This window comes from Spermophilus citellus (assembly GCF_964194105.1).
Source record: "Spermophilus citellus genome assembly, chromosome: 5".
NCBI lineage: Eukaryota > Metazoa > Chordata > Mammalia > Rodentia > Sciuridae > Spermophilus > Spermophilus citellus.
The window spans coordinates 150915357-150941254 of record NC_138186.1 but is presented as its reverse complement, the minus strand read 5'-3'; the positions used below and the strand labels follow the sequence as shown (position 1 = coordinate 150941254).

The following is a 25898-nucleotide window of genomic DNA, read 5'->3' as shown; positions in this document are numbered from 1 at the left end:
CTCAGTAGGGTCCTGGAAACAATACCATGTGGATACCAAGGGACAACTATATACATCAACAGACATGAAATTACCGAAATGCAAAATAAATCACCCAAATTTGCATCACTTGTGAATAAGATAAATAAATCTGTTCCCAGCATAATAATCTGGAGGAAGATGTACCTTGCTCCAGTTGTTCCCAACAGCTCTGTTCACATCAAATCTGTGAGTGATGGGGTACTCTTATCACAAAGGTCTCCCTTTAAATAATGTGTTTTATTTCCTTTTCATTTCAGTACCTGGTCTCTCTTGGTTTTGTACAGAACACAAAAATAAAAACAAACCTCCTACCTTTAGGCACTAATAAGAAATAAGGAAGACGATGCAAATATATTGATAATCATATAACACAAGATGGCAAAAAAAAAATGTAGACTAAGTACAAATTGTTACAAAATTCCAAAGAAGAGATGGGGGAAAAATTGGAAGATTTAGGAAATATTTTTCTGCTCCAACTCTACCTTTAAAACACCATCCCACAGGGGTTACATGTGTATACACATACATGGAAATTTAGAAAGGAGGAAACTGCCGATCTTTCTAGTGTTATTTAAATGCTCCATGCATGAAGAGGTATTTGAGATAGCCTGAGATGGAAAAATGTATTAGGTAGCCAAGAAGTTTTAGACTGGAGAAATGATGAGGCAGGAATGCACGTGGCATGTCAGAGAAAAAAAAAACTGTTTTCCAAGTTGCTTCTTGATCTTATGTATAAGGAAGTAGTATATATGTATATATATATATATATATATATATATATATATATATGTATATATGTATATATGTATATATATATATATGTATGTATATATGTATATATATATGTATATATAGTATATATGTAGATACATAGTGAAGAACACCAAATGTCAATCAATAAGGGCTGTACTTAACTTCAGCAATGCAGAGCTCTTCAAAGTTCCCAAATTACATTTTAAGAAATTTCATAGGAAAGTTATTTCTTGCTTGATTTCAAAGGAAGACAGAGGGCAATAACATCAGCTTTTCTGTTGTCAGGTAAGGAGGACCTGCATTAGAATAAAGGACACTCAAAAAACACAGGTAGACAAGAGATGTTCCCACCATTAGCAACGAGTCAAGGTCACAGAGGCACCACCAAGGAGGAGTCAAAGATGATCTCTGAAATGTGGGTTTCCGACGGAAGGAAGATGGTGACATCACCAATACTGAATCTAGGAAAAAGATACTGATGTTGAAGAAGAGCTTAGAAGGCTACACCTGCACTAACTGATTTTCTGGATTCTTCCCTTTTTTCTTAAAATAGACCATGAGCTGTATGCTTGTTAGATTGTTTGTTCTCTAACTTATTTTTTTGATGGTTGCACTTCACGTTATAGTTACAAAACTTAATATCCGTTAGAGGAACCAATAAAAATTAAAAAGTGAAAGGATTTATGATTCTATAAAAACTTATTTCAATGGCTAGGAAAGTTGTTTACAAAAATGAATGAATATATATAGGTATTATTAAGTACAGGTAAGACAACCTTTCAAAACTGGTGGTAAATCTTCAAAATAAGTATTCTGCAATCAGATCCCTTCATTATTTCTCCCTACTATAATGGAATTGAAATTTAAAATCACCAATGATATATCACGAGCATTCACAAAAGACAATTCTGATCTCCAATAAGTAGATCTAGTCTCCAAGGAAAGAATGTGGCTCTGTATGACTGATTTTGAGTTCAGATGCAGGTGTGTGGGCACCTGGCTCTGGCCACAATGAAATAGCAGGCATTGTACTTCCCCTTCCACCTTAAGAAACAACAAAGGGGGAAAAAATGTTGGACTATTCTCAGACATGGGACAACTGACGAACAAAACTCCTCATCCTTGAGAAAAAAAAAGGAGTACACAAGATGAGCACCATATTTATTCTGTTTTTCTGTCTGTAGGCACTTTCCAAGCCATTAATGGAACTCAAAGAAAAAGCAGTGGCTTCACAATGAAAGACCTGTAAAATTACCCTGCTCTATTATTATATAGACTTGGTCCCAAGCTACCACTGGTATCTTAATAACATACACAGACTTCTAAGAAAATAAAATGCACTTGCAAATGGTAACAGCCAAGGATACTAAAAGCACAGGTTCTGCACAGCAAAACGTCTGCTCCATTTTAAACATGTATGAAAACTCACGTCTAATAACATGTTCTAAGATATAAAATTGGACCTTCACCTTTTTAATAATATTTATTTAAGTTTACATTATATTTCCATTCACCCTTTGGGTTGCTGAACTATACAAGAGTGCTTCCTCAATCCCTCCAATAAGATAACTTTTGCTGTCAGGACATGCTTTTGTGTAACCTGTGGATCATCTGGGGTTTTAATATTAACAGCTGATGATTATGGGTCCTATTATTTCACTTTTTATCTAGAGCTCCATCCTCATTACACCTTTCATAGGTTAAAAAAAAAGTGACCTTTTATTCAGGGTACAGTCATAGCAGGTGCTTCTTTAGAAATGAGACTGTCTTGACTGATGCTTTCAACTCACCATGACCCAGGTAACTTCTGAAGCCAGTAACCAAGGCAGAACAAATAACCCCCCAGAAGCCACTCACCAGGTGCTGAGTCTATTCTAGGTCAGAATTTTCAAGTGTTTTACTGGAATTTACTTTCAGGTTCAGGCTCGATATTGGCCAAGCAATCCAATTTACAAAGAGATTTGTAGAGTTTTCCACAAAGATCATGAATTTTTGAAACGATAACAAATCACGTGATGATAAATAAATGATAAACTACTCTGTTAAAGTAAAACAAAGTAATCAGACAAATCACTACATATGATGACAACAAATAGGGCCAGTTTTCCTGGTTCACACCATTTTTATACTTAATTTTTATTAAAAGTGACAAGCCAGAAACATAAATAAGTCTTCCACAATGTCATGGTAAAAGGCAAAACCTGAAAAATATTACTAAGAGGGAAAAATATACTCATCACTACATTAGTTTTTATTAAATGGAAAAATAGCAGCTCTCAAGGAAAGGACCTATGAGGCATAGGAATGATAACCAGAACTCCAAATGTGAGCAGAGGCCACAGAAGAGGGAGGTGGATGCTTACCCTGCACGTGGGTGAGGTTGATAATGCTTTGCAGAAGTGTGCCCTGCCCCATGCCAACCCAGAAGTCTCAACTGCTGAAAATATCTGCATAAACATAACTAATACAAATACAGTAAAATTGAATATTCCTCTCCTGCAGGCCAAAGATATTCCAGCATATGTCACAGATAAGTTGTGTTTTAGAAAGCTGTTATTTACTTCTTGGTACAGCTAGTAAAGTCCTGGTAGTTCTGGAGCACTGTTTACTGTGCTTCAAATCTATTGCCAGTTTCTTAATTGAATGAGATAATTTAAAATTTAGGTATTATTTACATACATTAAAAATAAACAGATTCTATGTATGCTGTTGGCTGAATGTTGATAAATGTGTATCCCTATGTAATTATATCTCAATCAAAATTTGGAACACTCCCATCAACCTAGCTTATCTTACTGTGCCTCCTTCTAGTCAGTTGCTCCCTGCAGGCAATGAATGTTCTGATTTTTATCATTAGAGCTTAAAGGTGCCTCTTCCATAACTCCACATAAACAGACTCATGTTGTATATACTCCATGTCTTGTCTTTGATCAACATGTTTTGGATATCTCCAATTCATATTGTTGCATGTATCAGTAATTTGTTCCACTTTTGCTAAGTAATATTCTATTTTATGAATATACCAAAATCTGCTTTATCCATGTCCATTGATGAACATGTGTAATTATTTTCAGTTTGTATTTTTATGTAAAAAATGATGTTATGAAATTCTTGTAGATCCTTATTTTTAATAAATGTTTTCATTTCATCTGGACAAATACCCAATATTATTACAGTTTCTCTGTGTGTATTACTGTGTAAGAAACTATTTCACTATTTTCCAAGTAGATGTATCATTTTACAGTTTTACCTGCAATGTATAAAAGTGCCAGTTGCCCCACATCTTCACCAGTAATGGTAATTTCAGTATTTTTAATTTTAGCCAAACTTATGGCAATAAAATGGTATTTCCAATGTTCAGAACAAGATTCTCACTACTCAAAACAAGTTTTCTTATGCAAAAGTATTAAGTGCTAGAATTAAAGAATGCTACATAAATATATAAATAATCATTGATCATCATATATATATATATAATGAGAATATATATGTACATAAAATCAATAACTATTATATTCATGTTTGTATCAAATTATAAAAAGAATAAGTATTAACTGATTTTATGTTATTAACCAATATATTCTTATTATTGTGTTAGAAACACAATAATGTGATGAAAAGAGAAAACATCTGAATTTAAGAGTAGAGAGATTTCTATCTTGCTGCATTTGTTTTTACTAATTTTTTATTCACTTACAAAATTATTTTAAAAAGCATACTCATAGTTTTATGTCTTGTTTTTTCAATTACATTTTAATTTTTATCCTATTTCAATAAACAGCTAAAAAATAAAGATATTATTCATTAAAATAAACCTTGCATAATGCAAATACACCATAATTACCAATCCCTTCTGGTTGGATACTGAGGTTATCCTTAATATGTAATTATAATAATTATTTGTCATGAAAATCCATACGTGTTATTTCTTATAGGTGCCTACTGATTTTTAAAAGTTTGATAGCTATTATAAAATGTATTGCTTTTTGAAAATGTCATACTACTCTTTAACATTTATAGAAAGATCAGTATGTAGCATAACAAATTTACAAGATCCTCTCTCAAGTTATTGGAGAACTTCAAGGAAATCTGAATCACATCAATTTATTGAATAGATAAGAATTGAAGTTATTTTTTTTTATCAAGTGACATCTGGGTTATGCAACCAGAGAAACAGAAATCAAATTGCTAAAGTAGCTACCTCTAACCCCTCTCTATCTGATTTTACCAGGAACAGTGGAACAGTCATACACAGTTTTTACCATGTACATTAACTGTATTCTCCTACCTATAGCCCACAGGGAACAAAGCCCCAGTATACATTGAAAAGATATTTCCAACTGGAAAAGAACATTTTTGCAAGATTTCATTTCAGAGTCAGCATTTCAATTCATGTTACAAATTGATCAAGTTACCAAGAACCAAATTAACAGGTTTATTGATATCCAAACCAACTATTTCACTTCAGTCAGTCTACATACATCAAAAAATTTCTTGATGCTTGATACGTACAGTTCAAGTTTAAATAGAATCCAACTGTTTAAAATTTTTTAAAATGTTTCTCAAAGGCATAGTTTCCTCTTAAACAATACAGAATGCACTTTTATTTTTAAACTGAAATGGCCCCAAATTTCTGATTTTACTTCTGCCTTAAATTAGTGAGATTTAAAATAATTTAAGGTACTATACTGTTACTTTATCAAATATGTAAAATTCTACTTTAAGTGGGGGAAAACAACATCATTTGTGATAATTTTTATTATTACATTTCCAATCCAGGCTTTTATCTCCACATGAAAATAAAACTTGTTCAACTTACATATTCTGCCCTAAAATCTAAAAAGACTTCTATTTTAACAAAGCATAATAAATTGTTTTTTTGACCAAAATAGTAAGGCTTTAATTTTGACACTAAATATTTATATTTTATACATCTCTAATTCCCCCAAATGGGAGTTTTCAACTAAGACAAAAGTCTCCAAGTTTCCAGATATAGTTACATACCACATAACATTTGGCCAACAGAAAACTGCATATCTGATGGTGATCCTGTACAACTTCATCACCTGGTGAATTACATCATCATCCTTGGTCAATGTAAGTACACTCTATGGTATTCTTACAACAATAAAATCACACAATTACACATTTCTCAGAATGCATCTCCAACCCTAAGTAATGATTGGCTTGCTATAATCATAACACAAAGATTAATATAAAGTCAAGCCAGGCATTATGGACAGAGAACAATGATATGTCTTTCTCCAAGTTTCACTTGAACCAACCACCTTGCAAAAAATATCTTAAAAATAGTCTTACCGAAATATTTAACAGATAGAAATACTGACAAGCACTGAAAAGGAAAGAAATAAAGAATAGGAAATGAAACCAAGTAGCAGGAAAATCGGGTTGTAAATCTCATTGAAATGAGAAGGCACCAAAAGGAACAATTTGAAGAATATGAAAAACTTCATGCTTTTTAAGTTACCTGTAAATAGTCTAAATTCTAAATCATTAGTCATTTCATTTGGAGACACAATTTCATCCTAAGCCAGACATTCTATGAAGAAAATGCTTTTTGATCCCATTCGTATCAAACATCACTGTAGAAAAAATGCCCTGACTACTTTTTTTTTTTTTTTTGCTGGTGCTAGGAATCGAACCCTGGGCCTTGTGCCTGCAAAGCTAAATCCCCAGCCCCTGACTACTTTCAGAAAGATAAAAAATAATAATAAAAAGCTTTGGAGAGGTTCAGACTATTCAGGAGATCTTTAGAATTTTAGAAAACTATAATTATTCACACATAACACAGTTTGATACAGGCATCTTGAAAACAGGAAAATTTATTTTTTAGGACCAAGAAGTAATAAATTCAAATGTAAACTACTTTTTCAAGATATTTGGAAATGATGGGAATGATGAAGGAAAATGAAGCCCTAAAAGAACAAAAAAGTTAAGGGAAGGGGGAAGTTCTGTTTGTTTTGAAAAACAATGAAGATGTGTGTGGACTAAGCTAGGCAAAGTATAAATCAAGAGAAAAAGTTGAAGACACAGATGATGGTGTGGAGAGAAGAAGGGAATTGGTGAAAGAATTTTAATAATTGTGGGTTTTTTTCCATTTTTAACCAAAATAGATTTTTTAAGTGCACATTTCAATAGCAATGAGATTAGCTTAGCACTTAAAAAAAAAAAAAAAAAAGGGTTTCCACAAGAAGCTCATTTCTTGGAGCAACTAAAAACATTTTAAAAAAAGAGAGAGAGAAAGTATTCTGGGTACTATACTCATTTACAGCAGTCACTTTCCTCTTTTGGCACAAATAATTATGGTAAAGTTTTATGAAATTTCCTTTCTCAAATAGTTGGCTTTCCACAATGAAAGAATTGACTTCTTTTTAAAAAATCCATCATTGTACCTGAGCTAATTTCTTCTCTTAAATAATTGAATTTCTATGGCAATTCTATCTTTGCTAAGCAATAATATACAAATTCTTCAATTTCTACAACCACTCAATAGTTCACTGAGCCTTGCTGTTCGACAGGACGGATAGAACATTACAAAGCCAGTGAACCCCAAATGTAAGGATGTGGACTCCATCCTGTGAGCAAGGAGAACCGTCAAGGGAACTCAATCAGGGCAGTGGCATGACTCTACTCATGGTTTATCAGAAACCCTGGATGCAGAGATTTCTCAGAGGAGCCTGAGAAGACATGCAAAGGAGATAAACAACTCAGAACCAGTAGTGACAAAGACATATTTCATTCCGATTCAGCAGCCTCCAGTCACAACTAAATATGGGTCCACGTAAGAAGGAACAGGCTTCCAAGGTGCCTGAAGCTCCACACCTTTTTCATGCTTTTCTGGGTCAATGCTGTTCAATGAGGAAACCAAGGTTGCTACTTCTGAAGCACAATAGCATGATGGCGGAAAAAACATAAGACCACAAATTCAACAAACAGCAGCCAATTCTGCCCCTGAGAAACCTAACCATGGCCCCAGAAAAGCTACACATATCTCACTGCATTCTGGGTAGTGGAGTCCAGTCTATCTCCCTTCCTGGACTAGAAGTTTTTATTCAGTTTTGTCAGCACTGTCCCTCACAACAGCCTCATCTGACCTCCCACTTACCCCACTCCTTGTCCTCTTCTACAGAAACTCTTCATTCTAGGAATAAGAATTAATGGTGTTTCTACAGAATCATTTTCAGTGCATCTATGAATTTGCACCTGCCTTTGCCCTTTCTTTGCCTATATTCGCCCTTCTCCATTTCCATTCCCATTTTCCATCTTCTCACTTTCTATTATCACCAGGGCTGATACTCATAGGGTACAAACCACTCCCCCAGTCACAGAAGTTTTACAATCAGATTAACTGTAGATAAATCTGATAAAATATTCAATGATGAAGCTATAATAGTTTTTAAATATTTTGTCCCTGCTAGTAGTCTTCTCCTTGAAAACTTTTCTAAGATCTCCTATTATCACTCCATGTCATGTTTTCTACTAAATCATGCATTACAGTGCATCATAATATTTTTATCTCCTGTTGGTCTCCCCCAGAAAGCTATCATATAGCTTTGCCTACACAAGAGAGAGAGTCAGGCAGGTAAGCAGACAGACAGAAACACACACACACACACACACACACACACACACACACACACACACACATCAAATGTTACAATGTTATTATTATGTAGCACCTAGCTTTTAAATGAATTTAAGAGAAACAATACTAGCTCTATGTTCTAACTCCTTTTAAGTTCTAAAATGCTCTCACAAATCTTGAATATACTTAATAATAGTGATATACTGATTAAGAAGGCCTAATTCTTAGACCAGCTAGGATCTTGCTAAGGAAATAAAAAGTCTCAATACAGAAGCTTAGGAAGAAACTCATCTCATTCACCACACATGTATTGGGCACATCTTTTGTGGTGGCACAATCCATGGTCTTAAATTTGCAAATGGACAAATGGACATCACCTTAGATACAAGCAATGGCTTAAAATTTAGAAAGAACTTTCTTCCAAAATGGTTCTAGAAAAGACAGAACTTTCTACTACATGTAAGACATGTAAGCAAGTCAGATGAAAAGTAATGAGCTTCTAACCAAATACCAACTAAGACATCAAGATTTACCAAATTGGAGGGGAGAAATGATAAGTCAACTTAGCAATGTCTCTGATAGTAAAAACCACAAACCATATTGTTTGTTAAAATATTAGGTCTTTATCAGTGTTAAAACAGAAATTTTATGGTCATAAGCTTCCTACAAATGACAGATTTTCAGATTACCATTCTAAAGAAAGATGAGACTATCTGCCCAAATAAAAAGCTGATATTGACCTCTGAGGAACCCTCTCAGAGACAAGTGGTACACACAGTCTGATAAAAAGAATTCAGGAAAAAGTGGAGGCATATTTCCACAACCCTGATGTGCATACCTAACTCTCATCCTTTAAAAAAAAAACACCATGGCAAATTATCTCCAAAAGTCTAACTTCTTTCTGATAACAGAATTATTGCAGCCACTGAAATCACTGTGATCAGAAACTTTCATCTTCTGCCTTAAACTTTGTCCAGTAAGCTCAGTAACTCAAAAAAATTTTATCTATATACAATGGGGGCTAATATTAATTGTACATGATGCTGTACTTCTGGATATATATTTAATGCATAAAACAAATAAAGAAAGAAGAACAGAAGAAAATAACTGTGGGTGTGTATGAAAGTGGTGATTAATATGCACAGAGTATTTTCCTTTTTCAGACCTGCATTTTACTTTAGTAATATTCTTTGAATTTTCAATCAGGTAAAGAATCTTCTAAAAGAAGGCTTCTGTTATGGAGAAGCCAATGCTCATACTTTTTGCAAATTCCCAAATAATGCTGACTAGTACAATAATATAATTAATAAAAATAAAAGGTTCTTATTTATTTATTTATTTGGTACCAAGATCCTTATTTTAAAATAGGTTGACACAATCTATTGTCTGGACTCTAATGTGACACTTTCTAAGTTAGCCGCACCAAGCTTGGAATAGAATGTACCATTTTTGAATCATAACAATTGATTTATTGAAGAAAGTTTCATAGTTTTTTACAAAGTCTATCATTTCTAAACCACAAGTTTAAGACAAAGCTGGTTTAGGCATGACTCCACATCAAGATATCTTGACATGAATCACATCATAACAAACTATTTTCCCGAACAAAGATTTCACTCAGATGATTATAAATATTTTAATCAAGATAATTAGTCTTAACCATACAAGTATTGCATTAATATAGCTCTCACTGGGCTACTGCTTCTTGAGATTTTTTTTTTAATTGGGAGGTGTTTAATCGTCTTGGTTTGATGGAAGGAAAAGGATACTTGTGTGACTTCATGATCACTGTGGGATTAATATATTTTCTCATCTAACCTCCAAACTTTTCTCCAAATGCAGCACCACCCTGTAAACCATAATCTGGAATACATTTTCCCTCTCTCTCTTTTCCACATTCTTACTGAATATTATATTGCAACTTTAGTAAGAACAATGCCAAAGAGCACAAATTCCACTTGCTGAAAATAAAAGAACTGGTCATTTGAAAGGGGTGGAAAATCTCATAACTACCAAAGTCTCAGAGTTGATATGTGCCTTTTCAAGTCTAGAGTTCCCCTGGTTTATTTTGTCCAAGAAAGTTACCTGACCCATCTCTAATTTTAGTTCGGTATAAAAATCAGCAGCTAAAATTGAAAGGCACTACATAAAGGAAAAATTTCTGAAATGAATCAAATAATTCATAAATCAAACAAAACTATGTATACATTTAAAAAACAAAGATATTGTAATACACACACACACCCTCTATGATGAATCTGTAGGCTGAAAACGTCTTCAAGGTTTCCAGTACAAGCTCATCCTCAAAACATTTCTTCATGTGCCAGTCATCCATGGTGAGGAATCTGAAGGGAGGCTTTATTTTTCTGACAACCAATTACTAGGAGAGCCATTTGGTATTTACAGCATCATCTCACTTGTCCTACCACTGTACTTAGGATGTATCTGTTACCACTTTCAAATGACCACTCTTCAACTATCTAAGAACCAGTATCTTGTTCATACTGACTCCACTACTTCAAAGTAAAATACCATTCCTCTCAACCAATTTTTTACATTAGGAAACCAACCTAGATGCCCTTCAGTAGATGAATGAAAAAAAATGGCATATATACACAATGGAATATTACTCATCAATAAAAGGGAACAAAATCATGGCATTTGCAGGTAAATGGATAGAATTAGAGAAGATAACGATAAGTGAAGTTAGCCAATCCCAAAAAAACAAATGCCGAATGTTTTCTCTGTTATAAGGAGGCTGATTCATAGTGGGATAGGGAAGGGAAGCATGAGAGGAATAGATGAACTCTAGATAGGGCATAGGGGTGGAAGGGGAAGGAAGCGGGGGCATGGGGTTAGAAATGATAGTGGATGAATATTATTATCCAAAGTACATATATGAAGACACAAATTGGTGTGAATTTACTTTGTATACAACTAGAGATAGGAAAAATTGTGCTCTATGTGTGTAATAAGAATTATAATGCATTCCACTGTCATATATAAATTAAAAAATCGATACTTATAAGCAACCTGCTGTCATAGATAAATAAAAATCCGATATTTATAAGCAACAATAATATAGCTGACACAAAGAAAAGGCATCCATACTTGTAGCTGGTCCCTAAGGTGTCATCAGAGATGGCTCAGGAACGTTCCTGAGACTGTTCAAGAATCATCGCCATCTTGGTTGGCCTGGTCTAGACATTCTATGGTCACCAATGCTCTGGAAATTATGAAAGCCATGCCTAGAGGCAAGTGCAATCTGACCTCAAAAGAGGACTATGGTGACATCCTTCTCTTCTTCAGATTTTCTAAGTGGTTTCAGTTTCACTAGTGTCCCCATCACAGTGGTTGGTCAGTTGAGATTGTCAGTGTGGTGACAAAGTGAGTCACCCCATTCCATGTTTAGGGAAATTGACTTTGACTCATGTGTAGGAATTCATACCTAAATATACCAAATTAAGATCATCCAATAGGACAAGAAGGAAATTAAATTCCTCAAAGAAACATTTGGACATACCTGTATACAACTTTTTAAGCTTTACCTATCACATCAGTTCTTTGGAATTGAGGTCTAGAATGGGTAAATGGTCCATTTTGGGTGAAAGCTTCAGACAGTAATTTGAAATATCCTAATCAAAACATTCACACATACATTCAAACACACATTTATCACTGTCTGTGAAATAAGTGGCACAATTATAGCCTTAATTTTGACCTTTCAGATCCATTTAGTGATTTTAAGGATACACTAATACTAAAATAGGTAAAAACAAGTTGCAGATCTATGAAGGGTTAATTTTCCTGGATATCTGAAAGCCCTTTAATTAAATATAAAAATATGTGTGCAATGCCTATTTAATATTTAAATGGAAATGATACTAGAATATAATCGCTCATTCTATGATCATGAGAGAGCTTAAGACAAAAAAAGCACAAGATTCCTCCCACCCAACTGCCTGCCTTCTAAAACCATGCTGTGCTCGGGGCTAGAAACAGCTACTTCAGGCCAGACTGTACTTTCGGAATCACTTCCCCATTTAGCCTCTGATGTCTCATAGATAGCAAAATAACACTGGGCCTTGAGATAATCTGCTGATGTCACTGATTTTCAGGAGAGAAGAGAGACTCCTCCCTCGGTGCTCATGACTAAGGCCATCTGGGTGGAAACAGGCTCCTGGTTGCTTAGGAATTCACTGGCTCTTGCCCCTTTGTTTCCCACTCAGAAGCCTGATTGGGATAGCCTTCATCTTCAGAGTCATGGAGTGAAAAGGGGTTATTATTTGAAACATCTTTTCAAGATTCTTATCAAGTAAAGAAAGAGAGTAACAGTTAAGTGAACTCACAGAAAATTAATATTCTCATGTGTTTCAATGGATTATCTGGTCTTTTATTTATTTATTCATTTATTTAGTGGATTTTTTTAAACCAAAGAATTCATCAGGTTTTCTTTTTTTTCAAATTGCTAAAGTAATAAATGCTCATTGTACCACGGCAAAAAATTTAGAGGTACATAAAGTTCCATTTCTTCTCCCTAACCAAATCTTCTCCCTTCTCACTCTAATCTATGTCCTTGAGATAACTCTTCTGAAACACCTGATTGTGCATCATCCCATGTTTTATTGTGTTTAGATAGTTTTATACAAACATGTACACAATGTATCCCAGTTTTATAATACAGTCTATTACAAATCTTGAATAATCTCACATCATTCTATAATTTGCTTTTCAACTTGACCTTATCGTAATGGACAAATTTCTAAGCCAGTGTGTACATTTTTATCGTTTTGTTCTGAAGGGCTACACATTATTCATGATGTGAAAGTAAAATAATTTATATAACCATTCTTTTAGTGAATAATTAGTATTCTATAATTGTTGCTATTACAATGCTACAATTAAAATATTTCTGAACATTTTATTTTTATAAGATTGATGCCTACATGTGGGAGTGCTATATCAAACAGTGTACACATTCCTAACTTTTAAGACACATCCAATTATTCTCTAAGACAATGCCAACAGTGTCAGTATACATCCTTTGCTCAATGGCTTCAGCCATCCTGGATGGTATCAATCTTTCCAATGTTGTCAAGCTAGTGGGTAAAAAGACAATCACATTTTGTTGTTTTAATTTGCATTTCTGTGGGACCAATATAAATATCCAATTGTTATTTTGTTACAATTATTATTAAAAGTTACATTTGACATTGATCAAGAGAAAGTAAATTATCTTTCTGTTGTTTTTTTTTTTAATCCCTGGAGGCAAAAAACCTTGTGAGTTATTTGCTTGGTTAGTGTTCCATGAAAATACAATACCAACTTACCTAAAAGGAGATTTAATATTGGAATCCTGTTACATGAATGAAACCATGAGTGTTATCAAAACTAAGCTATAAGATTTTAACTTTTGGTCAATCTGAATAATCAAATGAGACTTGTGAATCTTCTAACCTAGCTGTCATAATCAAATTAGCAAAGCATTAACAATCAAGAAAAAGCCAAATCCACCTAGATTACCACTCTACAGTGTGATGCCATGGGAGTGGGATGGGAAGGGTCATCCAAGATAAGGAAAATGAAACTGAGATCAGAGTGTCAAAAGAACCACATATGTTCTTAGGGAGAAAAGAATATGTAGGGGTTAGGAACAAGAGGATACTGGGGAGGCATGGCCAAGAAACAGAAAGGCCTCTGTGTCTAGAAAACAGGGTGGAAGAAAGCAGAAGGAGAGCACAAGGGGATATAAAGATGGAGGGAGGAGCAGATTTGGGGCAAGGAGGTGGAGCCAAGAAAACTGTCTGCATATGTGAGTGTGGGACCATTACATATCCAGGGTAGATGAGCATCAGCACTAGGGAGGTAACTCCAAAGCCCAGGCAGGAGCTCAGACTGAAGATAAGGACTTAGGAGACACTGGAATCCAGGTGCCCTTTAAGGACCCTAGACCTGAAATCATGTAGGGGTCATTAGAGAATAAAAAAATCAACAGTGTGTATGTGGAGCTGGAACATCACAGTTAAGAACTAATTATTCTTTAAAGATATATTATTAAACTATGATTTGTGCAAAAGGTAAGGCTTTAAAAATTATGTGTTATCTTAAGTTGTCATATGTACTATTTTAAATGAATTGTGACAGAGTTCATTTTAGGAAGCCTATTGTTGAGTTATCATGTGAAACAAAACCTTCATATTAAAATGCCGATAGTAATTAGGGGAATAGGAAGAACAATAGAATTAATTGGACATAACCTTCCTAGGCCTGTATTTGAATATACAACCAAGGTTGCTTCACATCATGTGCAACCACAGAATAGGATCCTAATTAGAATAAATTATACCCCCTGTATGTATAATATGCCAAAATACATTCTACCGTCATGTATATCTAAAAAGAACAAATAAAATTTTAAATGCCAATTAGTAACCTCTAAAATATTTTGGGGAATTCAGTTATTTAGGTGTGAGGTGGTAGCATTTTAAGTGGATCATGGGTTGAGAGACACAGAAAATGTTGTGGCTTCACAAGTGAACACAGAGACTGTCAAAAAATTCATTTGATGCACACAAGAAATATCAGTGAAAAAATGTTTAAAAGGAAAGAAAACCTTCGGTGAGAGAGTAATTTATTCCCAAGCCCCTGAGATGGTTTCCTCCTTACTTATACACCCTAAAGACTTCTCTTGCCTCCTTAGCCTAGTCCCAGCGTAGTTCATTCCTTTTAATTTGCCTAAAAAATACACGTTTCTTTTCATTTATTCAAAAGACAGAAATTTGGAAATATGCGTGTATCAATTAAAATGTTGACATCTAAAACATAAAGTCCCAATTGAGGTACTTTGGTTTAAAGAAGCCTGGAAATTTTACAAACGCATGACCTAACAGAAATGAAAGTAAATAGATCTCAACTAATTTTCATCTCATAATTTATCTTACATACATGTGTAACTGGTTCTTGAAGGATCACTTTGAAAGTTAAGAATATTTCAACACTGCATCACAAAACTGAAGCTATGTTTAATTTTCAGGTCTCTTTACAAGTGTCTTTCCTCTTCTGTCAATGACAGGAACAGAAAGAGAAACTTCATAATAAAATACTAATAAATACACACAAAAATTCATTCAATGATCAATTTTGCTTTGGAGACTTTCCAAGTGCAAGGGATTTTCCAAGTAAGAACTGAAACTCTTAAAATAATCTGTGGCTTGAAAAAAAACGCATTTGCATATTAAATAAGTGATCAAAGAGTAAGCAATTTTAGCAGATAATCTATTCCTATGATTCTTTAAGTGTATTATTTGTAATAGCATAGATGCATTATAAATATGAAATTTAGAAATATTTATTAATTCTAAGTGGCAAATACATAGGACTTCAAGAATAGTGGTTTTCTAATTGACATTTCAGGTTTATTCAAAAAGAGAATATAGTAAACTGAATAAATAAATCAAGAGAAAATAAAGAGTAAAGCAGAATAGACTGAAGAGAAATGTAGCTTGTTCAGTGGCAGAACTAAATGAACAATTTTCTTTTAATCATTCACATCCCTCAGTCTGATTGACTTGTTTTATAATTAGCTGTTTATGGAAAACTTACTTTTCAACAGCCAAAGGATCTTATTTCAAAGATCAGAAAAAATATATATATAATTACAAAAGTAGACATTTTAATCCTAAAAACACTATAATTAAAACTAACTTTTTAATTCCAACTAAACTAAATAAACCATGTCATCTGAAAAACCATTTCAAATTCCTATTTCATATTATAACATGCTAATAAAATCAGGATGAATGAAACTAGCAAAATCTGTACTTTGCCACAAATAACTTGAAAAAAGAACTAAGCACTGTATATTTATTCAATAGTAGGAGAAACAACTCAACTTTTTTAATGTCAGTTGGGGAGTTATCTCATCACTCAATATGGGCCAAATAAATAAATAAAACGAGAAGAAGGATGGCAAAGAAAGAAACTCATTAGAAAACAAAACAATGATCAAAGTAACAGTATTTGCACAGAATTCAGAGAGGCTTGAGACCAGAGGCAGACAAAAAACCAAAACAAAACAAAACAAAAACCCTGGAAGAACAGAAACAGAAGAAAAGACAAGGGACAAAGTTAAGCAGCACACTGGTACTGAGGACAACAAAGTCATCATTCACTTCAGGCTTCAGCGAGTCTTACCTGAGTGAGGACCGCAAATGACACACAGGGCCAAGAAGAAGAGAAGGTGAGAGAGGGGACACAGCTTCCATTTCCAATGGCAGCTCCACATTCGACTTGAGTGAAACATCCTGCAAAAGAAAGAAAGGCGTCATCCGACACTGTACCTTCATTATGACAACGTCACAAGGTGGGCTCCAGCAGCAACTGGAGAACAGAAACCTTTTCCAGCCTTGCTTTCGAATAAAGAAGGAGTATATTTATATTGATGGATTGACTGATGCATGCTGGGGATCAAACCGAGCAGCTAGTATGTGCTACACAAGTGCTCTACCCCCTAACCACACACCCAGCCCAAGAAGAAATTTCAATGATGACAACATCCTAATCACCTTCTTCAAAGTGGCAAAAGAAAAAAAATCCATGCATTTTATTTGATACTTGATGACATTCACCTAATCAGAACAAACACACACACACACACACACACACACACACACACACACACGGTGATTTCTGGGTGAAGATGATTAGTAAAGAAATGATTCAGGAAAAATCATTATTTAAAAAAAAAAAGAAAATAATTTCAGTTTCAGTCTATTCTGCCTCACCAGTTGCACACCCATCTAGGTAGCAAGAGGATGTTTATATAGATCTCTTCCATAATCTCCCAAAAATGTCAACTGTAAGGAAATACTTTCATTTTATAGCATGTTCTGCTTTATAGGTATTTAAGTAAGATTAAATTGATTAAGGTCTTTCCCTAAAATGAGGCAGTGAAGCATTAATATTTGAAAAAGATTGATATCTTATTATAATAATAGATACTGATGTTTTTAAATGGCTAGAAAATGCCAAATATTACAGACACTAGTAAATAACATATAGAGGGGAGCTGTGTAGTAACTCTCAAATACTCCTTGTGCATAATGGTCTCAGCTTAAATTTATAGTCATATTTAATAAAGCTTTAGAAAGAAACATCCATATAATCTTTGCTCAAAATAGTAGTATGATGTATTTCATTGATTCAGCACCTTCAAAATAGGCAAGCCAATTAAGGGGGCAGTGAGTCTAAAATCCAGTTACCAGTAAGGGACCACACAGGGGTTGATGAGCAGGAGAGATATGAGGAGGCATTCAGGTAGTAAAACAGCAGTATAAAATCTCCAGCTCTTAAATTCCTGGAAGAGAAAGCTAGTTTGCCTATAAGTGGTAACTGACAGTCATTTCTAAAATGAAGAGTAAACTATAAAATACTTGAGGGTCAGGAGGCTGAGTCAGGAGGATCGAGAGTTCAAAGCCAGTCTCAGCAAAAGCAAGGTGCTAAACAACTCAGTAAGACCCTGTCTGTAAACATAATACAAAAAAGGGCTGAGGATGTGGCTCAGTGGTTGAGTGCCCCAGTACCCCCACCACACACACCCCCCAAAAAAGATACTTGAGCGCCACTGAGAAACCTTCCTTAAAGTCTGAAGATTGCTTACCTGGGTAAAACCTATATATTAACACAAAACCCGAAAAGCACTAGAGGAGAAATACTTGAATGAGCAAAGCACATATCAAGTGATTCCTGCACTTGCCTCAAGCCACCATTTTTTAACTGAAGCAAAGGCTACCTCATAGCAAACAGAACAAATATTAGAGTCAGAGAGACCTGGGCTCTTCATTTAGGAACTGTACAATCCTTGAAACATTTACTTTATCACTTGAACTTCCTTTATTTCATCAGTAAAATAAGGAACAGCAATATCCCTAGTCCAGAGAGTTATTGAGATGATCAAATAAGATAATGTCTTGACACTCAGTGAGTGTTCAGTAAATATTAGCTATTGTTACCACCATCCCAGACTCTAACATAAGTGTGATATTCTGTTTACAGTGAAAGCCAAGGAACCAATTCAAACAAGAATGGACAACAGACTTAATCCTGTCAGCCAACACCAATCAACTGCTTTATAGCTACTTCTTGAATCACCTGGGAACCAAACTCAAATAGGTTATTCATGTCTGCTAGGAAGACAGTGTCTGAATCTCATGTCAGATTTTTATATTTACTAAACCTGAATTTTCAGCAACAGGCAGCTTTATTGTTGAAAATTCTAAGCTAGGACAAGGTTAAGATCTGAAGGGACTATTTTGTATGGAAGATGATAATGTTTTTTAATTCATTCACCCAAATATCTGAAGCTAAAATCAGCTGCTGCAAATGAGAATCATGCTTTAGTAAGTAAGTAATAATAGATGTGGACTTTGGAGCACCACAGACTTACATCCTGGTGCCTCTGTTAACTTGTGGTTTGGGGGCAGGTTCTTAAACTCTCAGCTCTTTTCCTCATCTGGTAAATAGGCTACCAAATTACCCACCAAAAAGAACTGGAGACAACAGTTCATGCATTTAGTAGGGACTGGTAAAAGAGTGGGCTATAGTCCTGTCTCATAGAAACCTCACATATTTGGAAGAATAGTCTGTTTTCTATTGATGCTGGATGAATAAGGTGTTCCCCATTCATGCTGTGAATGAATAAACAGGCTTCTAAAACAAAAGTACAATTATATATTCAAAGAAATTTAGAGCTGAAGTCTAACCTCATTTCACAGAGGAAGAAACTGACATCCAGTAAAATAAAAGGGGAGACCGATCAAGCCTGGCTGCCAGCCTTCCAGATATTAACAGAGAGAAGTATCAGACCGAGAGAACTAACTCCGAGCTTCTTCCTCTTCATAACACATGACAATTCTCCTTTATCAATATGTGAATGATGTTTATATAGTTCCTACATGGTCTAGCCAACGTTCAGGGAATCATTCTCCTGAGCTTGGCTTCTCAATAGAGTTTTATTTATAATCTTTTCATGTAACTTTTCCTTTGCTATAAAGGGTTCTGACATTTAGGGATTCTATATCCAGTCCTGGTTTTACCAAAGCTTTCTGAAATCCTATTCTGAAATCAGGTAATGGCTTCAACTAATGACCAAGGCTTGATATATTCCAGGGCTGCTCAAGACTTCGTCAACTCAACAGAAAAGAAGCCCAGGACCAAGAAAGCAATTGTAACCAGACATGCATCACATGACCCACCAACTTTCATCCATTTTACTGTTTACTGAAGAACAGAAAAAAAAATAAAGTAAGAATAGAACAGAGGAAGGAAAGCACTATGGGTCTTCTCAAGGGATCACTTGGCCAACACACATCCATGAGATTTAAACAACTTTCTCACAAGAGTGGAAAATCCTGGGTTACTAAGGTTCTCAATAGGAACTATAAAAAAACAGTATACATGATTGTATCATTTTTATTGTGGCCTCAAAGTTCTGTGGAGGAAAGCAGGAACACTGTTAAGTAAAAGAGAGAGGTAGATTTGGATAATCTGAAAGGAATCTTAAAATTATATATCATCTCATAGGTGAGAAAATTAAGATACTAAACTATGTGCCCAACATCACAGAATCAGTGGTGACACAGTCCAAAACTCTTTGTGTTACCTGGAATCTACTCAGCTCCTCTACCTGTATTGCAAACTTGTTCCACTTTTCAATATGTATAGGCTACAAAACACAACATGCTTGGGTCCTGTTTCAGGAAGCTTTAAAAGATAACCATTTACAGCAATTAATTTAAATCTAAGTATAACCCCCTTGAAGGCACAATTTCATCCAAATTCATCACTGAAATAATCTAAGAAACCTACCATCTTGCATTTCTCTACTCTTAGTGGTTTCCCCCAAAGTCACAAATTAAAGAGAAATTAGTGAAGAAATTTTGAAGTCAGTAGAAAAATTGATATAGTACTAATTTTATTATCACCAGCAATAGGAATCACTTCCTTGCCCATATCCCTACTGTGTTTCTCTGGCAAATCTTTTCATAAAAGGGGTTGAGTGAGTGGCAGAGAATACCTTCATTCTTAAAGAGTGAAAAGAATAGCAATTTAGTTTATTCAAGTCTGTTCATAATGGTATTTTTTGTTCTGGTTAGATATCATGTTCCTGAGCCTAAGCAATGTATCAAAAAAAAAAGGAGGAGGAGGAGGAGGAGGAAAGAAAATAAGAGAAAGAAAGAAAGAAAGAAAGGAAGGAAGGAAGGGAGGGGAAGGAAGGAAGGAAGGAAGGAAGGAAGGAAGGAAGGAAGGAAGGAAGGAAGGAAGGAAAAAGAAAAAGAAAAAGAAAAAAAGTGCCATTCTACTTTCAGGGTAAGTCCTTGACGATGTTGGTTTCACTCCCACTTCAAAAACACTGGCTTGATTCTCAAAATCTTCACAAATCTTAAACGTTATTTAATAGTAAAATACATAATTGACTTATACGATAGGTGAGATTAAGTCAACCTAGAGAATTACATTCATATACACCAGATGAATACAGGTAAAACAGGAAATTGGAGGCAAGAGAGGTAGACTGATTCTGATTTTGTACTCTAGTTTTACAAAATCTTCTTAATGGGTATCCTGGGTAAAAGGTATGTGGAATCTTTATGCATTTTTGTTTACAACTATATTTGAATCTATAAATATCTTCACATTTTCAATTAAAAAGGCAGACCTGGGAGCTCTGTCGTGTACAACTTACTCTCAATTGATTCTGAAAAACATTACCTCTTATAAGAAGAGAGTGATAAAACAATTTGAGTCAATATATAATAGATGGTCCTATGTAAAGGGTATACAGGCATATTCCTTGTATTATTTGTATTCTTGCAGCCTTCTTGTAGATTTAAAATTATTTCTGAAAGAGTTAAATGCACACACTGACGTGTATCAGTGTTTTTATTTCATGACAACTCATTTCTGTTATTATTGCTTTAGTCATTGTAAATTTGATAGAAGAAGTAGTGTCTCATTTGGATTTGCTTTATTTGGATTGGCATGTTCAAGTCATGTGTATGTATACTTTTCTATTACAATGTAAATATTTCCCTGACTTGTGATTTAAAAAAAAAAAACGATTTTATGTTAAATGTTAAGCCTTTGTCTTATTTTCTTATTTGCTTTGTTTTAAATTAATCTTAAAGGTTTTAAGACCTCCTAAATCATTTGATTCTGAGTAATGCTTTTAAAAGTATGAAAGATGGTACTCAGGAAGCCACACTCAAGTTTTACTGCTTTTAGTTGCAACTGATATATCCTTTAAAAATTATGACTCCAGCCAACTAGTATACCCTTAATGTCATCTTATGTAGATAACATAATGTCATTCAATTAGAAATGAACATGGAAAGACAAAGTTTTTGCCCATGTATACCACACACTTTAAAGAGTCTCTATTTAGTCTAAATTCTAAATAGTTTCTTTAAACTTTTAATCATCGCATTAGAAATATAAACACTGCAAGATACACAGGCAGTTAGAAAAGTGGTCAGTTTTAAAGAAGCATTTGTCAGTTTATTTTTAATATATAAACTGAATCTCTTTCAAATCATTATTTCCAGAAATCAGAGTGACGTGTCCAGTTAGGCAGTAAAACTACAGGCTTCTAATATTTCCCATAAGCCAACAGACAATAGCCTCATTCACCATTCACCCTGGAAAAGCACAATGCCATGTAATTTATATAAGCCATAAATGGAACAGTAGCTTCATGTAGCTTGAGACCAACTAATGCAAGTTTGCTAAATCTATTCAGTGTCTCAGGATATGAAAAAATACATAGTCACTAAAACTCCTAAACATATTTTAAATGTATAATCTCAGTATTTGAGTGCAATAATATACAAATATTCTTTCTCTTAAAGGAATGGACAGAATATACATTTCGATAGTTTGTGTAGTTGAAGCTACTAAAATTTAAAAGATAATAAGATTATGTCCTCCATTTTCAACAAGAGAGTAGAACTATTTACATTGTAAAGGTTGGCATTATTTCCACATAAGATGCCAATATCTAAAAAGTATCATAACTTCTTAAACTGTTCCACATTAATTACAAATAACAAAATAAAAATTAATTACAATCTGGAAATAGAAAAACTTTCAGTCAAAATACCTCAATAAAGAAACACAAACGTTGTCATTGAATATTAATGCTTTCATTCTAACCAAAATCTGCATTTTAACCACATAGCATTCAAATAAATTATATAACTTAATTTCATTATCAATAATTTTATATTACCTGTTGATCAGTCTCACATCCTTTATTCTTTTTAAGTGTAATATGTTTTTCTCCCATAAACTATCAATATCCAGGAAGGCTGAAAGGAAACTAGATAAACATCTGCTGTTAAAAACCCTAGAATATTTTCAGGAAAAACTGAAGTTGAAAACAAACTCATATTCATTCAAAAGTAAGTTGCCTGTATGAGAAAAAGTCTTATGTTAGACTATTGGCTGTATTCCAAAATAAATTCTTTTGAATTATACCTTACAGATTCCACTGGCATCAATGAAGCTTGAAAACTCACAGGTGTGGAATTAATAAAACTAAGTGGTTCGTTTCTAATTACAATGCACACTACCAAGAACAGACCAGCAGAGCGCTGGTCTTGTTGGTACTATGCTTTCTCCTCCTTTAAAAAACATGTGCAGGGGGAGGGGGCGAGGGGAGAGTGCTGGGAAGGAGGGAAAAGCCTTTTCCTAAAGCACTGAACTGAAAGGAAGCTCAAGTGGAACTGAATTAGGATCCAGTAGTTGGTGGAGATAAAGTGATTATCAATTTCTAGAAACTCGTACATTACTTACTAGAAGTGGGTGAAATGTCTGTCCGGGTGCTTGCCCAAGAACAAATAAAACTCCAGAAGGAAAATTACATATTACAAGGAAAAGTAACTGCCTAGTTGGCCACAAAAATAAGCTTGGCTCTTCTGAGAACAATCTTCGTTTTTCCATTCTGGAAGGCAGGCAGTGGTGCTCAGACACCCTTTCCCAGGGTCCTCCAAGGCACCTCACCACTTGGATGACAGTTCCATAGAAGCTCAGCCTTTTAGGTTTCTCTAACAGTTTCAGTTCCCACAGACCCCACTTACAATTCTATAGGACGTCTCTATCACATAACATGACATATTCATTAATTATTTTTAAACCCCAAAGCACACTGAGAACATTTTCTTAAGGAATAAAAAGAAAGCAAAAACAATATTCAAATACCCCCAGAGATCCAAGAATAAGTTCTACAGTCAATGGTGACGAGGTGCAAAATCAACATTTTCTGGGAATTCCAGTACCTTCCAAGTCCCCAGGTGTTGATCCTGTAGCACGCTGGCATGGCAGGGCCCGGGCCCAGGACTGATCGCCCGTCGGGGCTGGTTACTCCTTGTTTAATTTGAATCGAATACACGTTTTCCCCATTCTTGAAACCCTGCCCTTTTTATTATGCTTTCCGCCGCCCAAATGTGAGGTTCACCTCTTGCTGGGGGGGGTGGGGGGAGAAAGCCGCACACACAAGTCAAAGCTCCGTTTGGCAAAGCTCACTCCACAGTTCCCCGAGGGGCAAAGTGAAGACAAACCGGTTTATTATGTCAATGAAGCTGAAGTCCTTAACAAAATCATTTAGTTAGGTGTGGGGGGGCGGTGAGAAGCAGAGAAGGTGTGAAGGAATTCTGGGCTGAGAAGGGAGGCTTACTTACATGTTGGCATTACTGCTCCGAGGTCCCCTGAGGCCTCTTGGTCATCCTCCACCACTTGCGGCGCTCCGCTGCCCCGAGCTCCACGCTCCGCCAAGGGGACCCCTGCGCCTGGGCCGAGCGTGGCGGCTGGACCCTCCGTCACGCCCTTTCTGGAGAGTTCATCGGGTTTCCCGGCAGCTGGCTGCTCCACGCCCGCGCTCAGGGCGGCGCAAGGTGGACCCCGGGCGCGGCGGAGTTCAAGAGCGAATCCTGTGCGCGAGGGGGCGGGCGGGCGGCAGGTTCCTCCTCGCCCAGAAGTTTCAGAGACAGGGCGAGACGCTGAGGCTGCAGGGTCAGCCTCCCAGACGGAGGAGTGCGACCCGCGGTCCTCGCCCCCACTGGGTGAGGTGGGTCTTGGTGCCCCGCTTTGGGGCTCTGGGCTCCCGGCTTGCGTGAGCCGCTGTCCCCCGGCCGCCGATCCGCCCGCGCTTCCGGCGCCGCGGCTTGGCCCGAGCCGGGGTCTCAGGTGCGGCTGTCCCGGCTGAGCGCGGCCCTCGGGCGGCTCGGGTCTGGGCGCTCGGCCGTGGGGCCGTCCCGATCGCGCCGCTGCCCCACCCAGGATCGTCAACCCGAGGGCAGAAAGGGAGAAGTCGCCCCGCTGGGCGGGCCGGGCGCCGGCAGCAGGGAGAAAGTGACCGCGACAGCTGGGGGTGGGAGATTGGCTCAGAGCCGGGCGCAGCTCTCAGGCAGGGAGGGGATAGGGCAGAGCCCGAGGTCACCCAAAGGCAGGAGTGCTGAACCCAGTAGACCCCCGGCGAAAGAAATGAGAAGCTCCGAATGCAGGCGCTCCGGGGGGCATCTCCTCCCTGTCCCCGGCTGTTGCACGCCCCCAGCCAACTTGGGTCCCGGGGTCCCCCTGAGGGGATCCTCTCTCAAGCTCCGGAACTGTAGCTTTACTTTACTTTTCTCTTTCCTCTTTTCCACACCCCCCCACCTGATACGCCCCTCTCCTCCACCTGATCCCCCCTCCCCACCACCTTTCAAAAAAAATAATAAAGAAATGAAGGTATATTAACAAGGACTTGGGAAAACATTAACACATTTTTTGAGCAGTATTAATTTACCAATGCGAATCCAGCTACTTACTGCTACCTGCCTGTTGCTCCTATAAAGTAGCTGCCCTACTAAAGATATGGACACCTCCCCTTGGAGCCAAGAAGAGAGAAAAGGGGCTGACACTTGTAAGAGAGTCCCTTCTCATTGTGTATTATCACAGCTAGTTCATAAAATACTAGATACAAACCTTCGGGTGCCAGATCTGTATGAACATCCAGAGCCAGAAACAGCCTACCCTGCCCAACGTGTTCGAATGCAGGCACGCACAGGCCATACCTAGACTTGCCTTAGAGATTATTTATCTTTGATTGGCTAGTGATAAAAAAAAAAAAAAAAAAAACAACTGTTGGGGTGGAGAGAAAAGAACAGGACTTGAGAACAGACAGTTACAGGCAGAAAGAAAACTGGACCTCTGCCACCAAATCCAGGGGCTTGACCAGGGTGTGTTCTACTTGTCTCTTTTATCAGTATTTATTTTGATGAATAAACAGGATTAATAGAGACTGTGCATTGTAGCACTTAAGGGAAAGCTGAAGTTCTCTAACCAAGTTTCTGTTATTATGAACCCCAGAGATAGATGTAAGGTCTTCACAAACCAGTTAGAAGTAACCAGAGGCTATGGCCCAGATCCCCAAACTCCCAATTCAAGTTGGTCTCTTATACCACATTGTCCCAAAGAAATTTCTTAA

The 25898-nt window shown here is 36.3% G+C and overlaps 1 protein-coding gene across 2 annotated transcripts in view; it reads right to left on the bottom strand.

Annotated features, from left to right (window-relative positions):
- ADGRG6 (adhesion G protein-coupled receptor G6) overlaps window positions 1–24717 on the bottom strand; it is a 136439-nt gene extending 111722 nt beyond the window's left edge. For both annotated transcript variants that reach the window (XM_081295583.1, XM_081295584.1), the window contains exons 1-2: window positions 24115–24717; window positions 16574–16683 (exon numbers count right to left, since the gene is read on the bottom strand). In XM_081295583.1, the coding sequence (XP_081151709.1) occupies window positions 16574–16683; window positions 24115–24116 (112 nt within the window). In that variant the 5' untranslated portion in view covers window positions 24117–24717. The remainder of the gene's footprint in view (window positions 1–16573; window positions 16684–24114) is intronic.
- Between the last annotated feature and the right edge of the window lie 1181 nt (window positions 24718–25898).